Here is a 4470-nt window from a genome sequence, read left to right as displayed (position 1 = left end):
GTGGCCGGACGTGGCACCGCCCCCGCGGCGGCCGGAGCCTGGAGGTGGGGTCGGGAGCCGGAGCCCGGGGCTCTGATGTCACCGCGCGGCCGCTGGCGCCCAGGAGCGCGTCTCCGGCTGGAATTCAGGTATGCTGCGTGGCCGGCCGGCGGGTCCCCTTCCCGGCGGGGGCAGGACGCGCCCCGTGGCGGGGAGGGCTGGGGCGCCGCGGGGCACCCTCCAGTCGTTGGGCTGGAGGTGTTCGCCCCGCGCCTAGTCTGGACTTCGCGGGCCGAGGCGGGCCCTTGCGTGCGGGTACTTTTGTCGGAGCGGCGGGAGGACGCAGACACACCGAGCGGCTGGGGCTGCGGAGGGGCGCGCCGTGGGGCCAGCGAACGCAGCGGGGTCTCTGTCCGAGACCCCGGGCCCCCTCGCCCAAACCCCGCAGTCTCCCTCACGGGTCTGAGCCCTCCTTTCCCGACGGTGCACTCAACAGGAAAGGCCCCGAAATGTGCCGGCCAGCGGCCATCGGCTCTCCCGGCATCCCCGGGGTCCCGCTATCGCGCCACACCGCGTGACTCTGCCGCCCCCTGCGGTCGCCAGGCTTGTGCCTCTGTCCCGCGTCGACTCTCTAGAGCTTGAAGCCTCAGGTATGTGGCCCGCCCACGACCGCGGCCTCCTGTCCCTGGGTGCAATCCGTATCCCGCCTTTTCTGCGCGTGGCGCAGAGCTCCAGTCTCTGGGGACTCCATGTGGGCTAGAGCGACAGAGAGCCGAGGCTGCGCGGGCCACACCGTCGGGGTCAGACCAGCCTGGAGAAAGGGCTCGCAGGGGATGGGAGAGCCACACAACTTCCCCACATCTGGGACGCTGGCATTCAAGACACGACCCAGGACCCAGAAGCTCAGTGTGGAGGGGGCACTGCGGTGCAGGCATTGTCCCCACAGTGAGCCTAGTACTGAGGGAAGAGCCATCCGAGAGGGGCGGCCTGGACAACCTCTCCATAGAGCAGTCAAATGTGAGGTAGCCTTGAAGAGAGTGTGCTCTAATCCCTGATCTTCGTTCATCATTTGAGGTTGTCTACCTTTCTGGTCACCTTACCTGGATCTGCCCTGTTGCTTTGGGGAGGTTTGAGGAGCCAGAAAGCTGTCTTCATCTATTTCCCAACAACGCCTCATTAAAAACCATGAGTCGGCCTGCGTACTTCATCCAACCTCTCTGCTGAGGTCTAGACCTACATCCCAATTTCCCAGCTTCCTAAACTTGCCACGGACACCGCACAGCCCACAGGCCCTGGACTGAATGAGCCCTGGACCCCTGGGCCAGCCCCCCATTTCAGCTTCTTCCTTCCTGAGATGGGCAGCTCTGCCTCGCAGGCCTCCAGCTCTGACCACTCAGGTCATCTTGGCCTCCTTTTCCTCTCTTGCTCTTTCATTCAGGGGACGAGTATATGTGACCTCCCCCTGCTGAGCCACAATCTGGTGGTTTTCTAGCAGGGAGTTCATGCTGCTCCCCCTGCTCTGTTGATGCTTGGAGCAAGGACTGGAGAGCTCCAGGCTTTTCACTTCAGTTCTCTGTAGGGCTGGCTCTGCAGCCCTGCCCACAGCTGACACTAAGGAGGGGGCTAGGGCTGCAGGGGTGTGGCTGCCCCCAGCCACAGTGGCTGGCTGGCTGGCCAGCAAGAGGCTCCTGCGGCCAGTCAAGTGTGCAGACTCCTTCCTTTGTGTGTTGAGACCCCAAAACAGGAGCTACACCCTCATAGCACAGCACTGAGCTTCCTGCATGGTTATCAGTCTCCTGAGGCCACCATTAAAAAAGTATCCTCAAGGGGACATCTGGGCAGCTCAGTCTGGGAAGCATATGACAGTTTGTGGGTTCAAGCCCCGTGTCGGGCTCTCTGCTGACAGCTCAGAGTCTGGAGCCTGCTTTGGATTCTGTGTCTCCTTGTCTCTCTGCCCCTCCCACCCCTCTCTTTCTCAAAGCTAAATAAACATTAAAAGAAAAAAAGCATCCTCAAGACAAGTTAGGGGCGAAAAGCAAACATATGTGCACACAGTTTTATTTATTTATCCATTTAAGCTGTTTTTATTTGGTGACCTCAGAATCCTTTGTGAACACAGCAACTCACAAATAAGATAAAAATTTCAAGGTCTTTTTGGAGGAACCTTTTCTGTATTTGAAAAGTCATTGGGGCCTATAGATGCAGGAAGCCAACATTGGGCAGGCATGGGTGGCATGAGCCAGGGAAAACAAGACTCCTTGCTGGGCTCAGAATAGGAAGAGAAAGGGCTAGTGGCCAGGTGCCTAGGGTGGGTGTCCTAGAGGAGGTGGCTGTCCTCCCAGGAGCTGCTACTCAGAGTAGCTTCTTGTCTTCCTCAAGTCCAGAGACTGGAAACACTTGCAAAAGAGGTCCCCAAACCTGAGCATGAGGACCAGTGTGCTGGGCTGGTCTCAGTGGGCATAAAGATGCTTCCAAAGTTGGTAATGTGCAGATGCGCTGGGTCCAGGTCAGCTGAGAGCCCCTCCTGAGAATGTTGCAGGTACTGCCTCTCCCTTCTAGAAAACACCACATCCTCACTGTTAACCTCCCCTACCGACCCTGACCTGCACTCTGTAGCATCTGGGGCCTAGGGGAAGGGGATGAGGGTGACCATGAGTTTCAGTTTAAAAGGCTCAAGTAAGCCAAGCCCACTTTGCAGTTCCCACTCCAGCTGCAGGTCACCGTCCTCTGCACCCCTCACCAGCCCGGCTCAGGGAAAGCAAGCCCTTCCCCTTCCCAAAGTCCCCAGGGCCCTTAAGGAGCCTCAGCTCCCCAAAACTCAATGCACACCCACTCAACTCCCCCCTCCCGCCTCTTGGCCTGGAGAGGTACTGATTTCTGGCCTCTCCTGCTCCATCTGTACCTGTCTGCTCTTTTGGTTCTTAATAATGCGTAAGTAACCTGGACAGTATCCATGGTGACAGCTGCCCCATTCATTCTGTCCCCATTCACCGGGAAAGACAACTGGGGAGAGAAGAGTGGGCAGAAGCAAAGGAGCCCTCTTCCTTCTCCACCAAAGCCACCCTCCATGCACTCACTGCAAGTCTACTCCTTTCCTTGCCATTCAACAGCTATTTCTTTAACATCGACCTCATGCCAGGCACTGAGGGGACAGAGATGAGTAAGTGCAGGGCCTGTTCTCCTGAGGGTGGAATGGGAAGAGGGAATCGGAATCACAAGTAGTGAGCCAACAATTACACGGCAGGGCGATGAGTGCTGGGGGGCTGGGGGGGGGAGGTCAGGGCACTGTAGGGGGTCCCAAAAGGTCAGAGACCTTTAAGCTGGGCCTAGTAGGAGGAGCAGCAGGACAAAGACTGGGGTGTGAGGCTCCAAAGCAGAGACCATATTATTCTGGAATCTGACTGTATTTTGAGAGGAGGTGAGGGTGAATGGTTCCCATGTGGAATTTGGGCTTTGTGGAGGACTTAGGCGGCTGGGGGTGGGGGTATCGGTAAACTGGCTTTCAGCAGGGTTTGCTTCTAGGAAATTGATTCTGGCTGCAGTAAGCTTGGAGACAGGCCCAGATTCCAGGCAGGGCTCTGCTTCTTACCAGCTGTGTGCCCCTGGGCAAATCATTTCCCCCTAAAAACCCCAGTGTCCTCATCTGTAAAATGCAGATAGCAGTTGTGAATATCAAGATAAATATTTCTATAAAGCACCTGGAACATAATTGACACGGTGGGAGGAAGGGAGGCTGTGAAGCTGCCAGTACCACCTGACTCGGTTCTTCCCCCCTCCTTTCTGGGTCCCCTGTGATCTCAGAACGTTCTTGACCATTGTTTATCAGGGAAAGATCACACGGAGAAGCTAACAAAGCTGGCAGGAAGTAGCCTGGGTGGGACTGGGTTGAAGAGGGAAGGAGTATGGGTACATTCTCAGCGCTCCAGGAGGTGCCAGGGTAGAGTCAGGCTATCAGCCAGGAGAGCCCCAGGAGGGCATTGGCCAGTTGCCAGTTCCTTCCCCTGAGCTAAGGGGTAAGAGTTAAGGCCCTCAAACTCTAGACTTGCTCCCAGGGGCTGGCCCCACCGTCCATGCCATCCCTGACCCTGGAAATGGCAGCACTAAAGATCGTGTGACCAAAGAGGGGATGTGTAAGCACCTGGCTGTCCCTGTGGTAGTGCCCAGCCTTACCCGGGCTCCTCCCCCACTGCACCATCTGTGTTCTTCCAGGAACCACGGAGCTGGTCTAAGCACTCACCTGTGCAGCCATGGAGGCCCTGGGGCCTGGGGGCGACCGTGCCTCCCCAGCCTCGTCCACTCGCAGCCTGGACCTGCGGCGGCTGTCCGCGCGCGCTGACTCGGCCTACAGCTCTTTCTCCGCGGCCTCCGGCGCTCCCGAGCCGCGCACGCCGTCGCCTGGGACCGACCTCCTCCCTTACCTAGACTGGGACTACGTGCGCGTGGTGTGGGGCGGCCCGGCCCCCGCCGCGCCCGCCGCCGGCCTTCGTGCAT

At 58.3% G+C, this 4470-nt stretch overlaps 1 protein-coding gene across 1 annotated transcript in view; it reads left to right on the top strand.

The window, feature by feature from the left end:
- Window positions 1-22: 22 nt before the first annotated feature.
- Window positions 23-4470, top strand: part of SHROOM1 (shroom family member 1) — an 8367-nt gene continuing 3919 nt past the window's right edge. The window contains exons 1-3 of the mRNA XM_029941168.1: window positions 23-128; window positions 476-629; window positions 4189-4464. Coding sequence (XP_029797028.1) covers window positions 4227-4464 — 238 coding nt within the window. The 5' untranslated portion in view covers window positions 23-128; window positions 476-629; window positions 4189-4226. The remainder of the gene's footprint in view (window positions 129-475; window positions 630-4188; window positions 4465-4470) is intronic.

Source organism: Suricata suricatta, chromosome 6 (assembly GCF_006229205.1).
Source record: "Suricata suricatta isolate VVHF042 chromosome 6, meerkat_22Aug2017_6uvM2_HiC, whole genome shotgun sequence".
NCBI lineage: Eukaryota > Metazoa > Chordata > Mammalia > Carnivora > Herpestidae > Suricata > Suricata suricatta.
The sequence above is the reverse complement of the archived record's forward strand: the minus strand, read 5'-3'. Positions and strand labels throughout refer to the sequence as shown.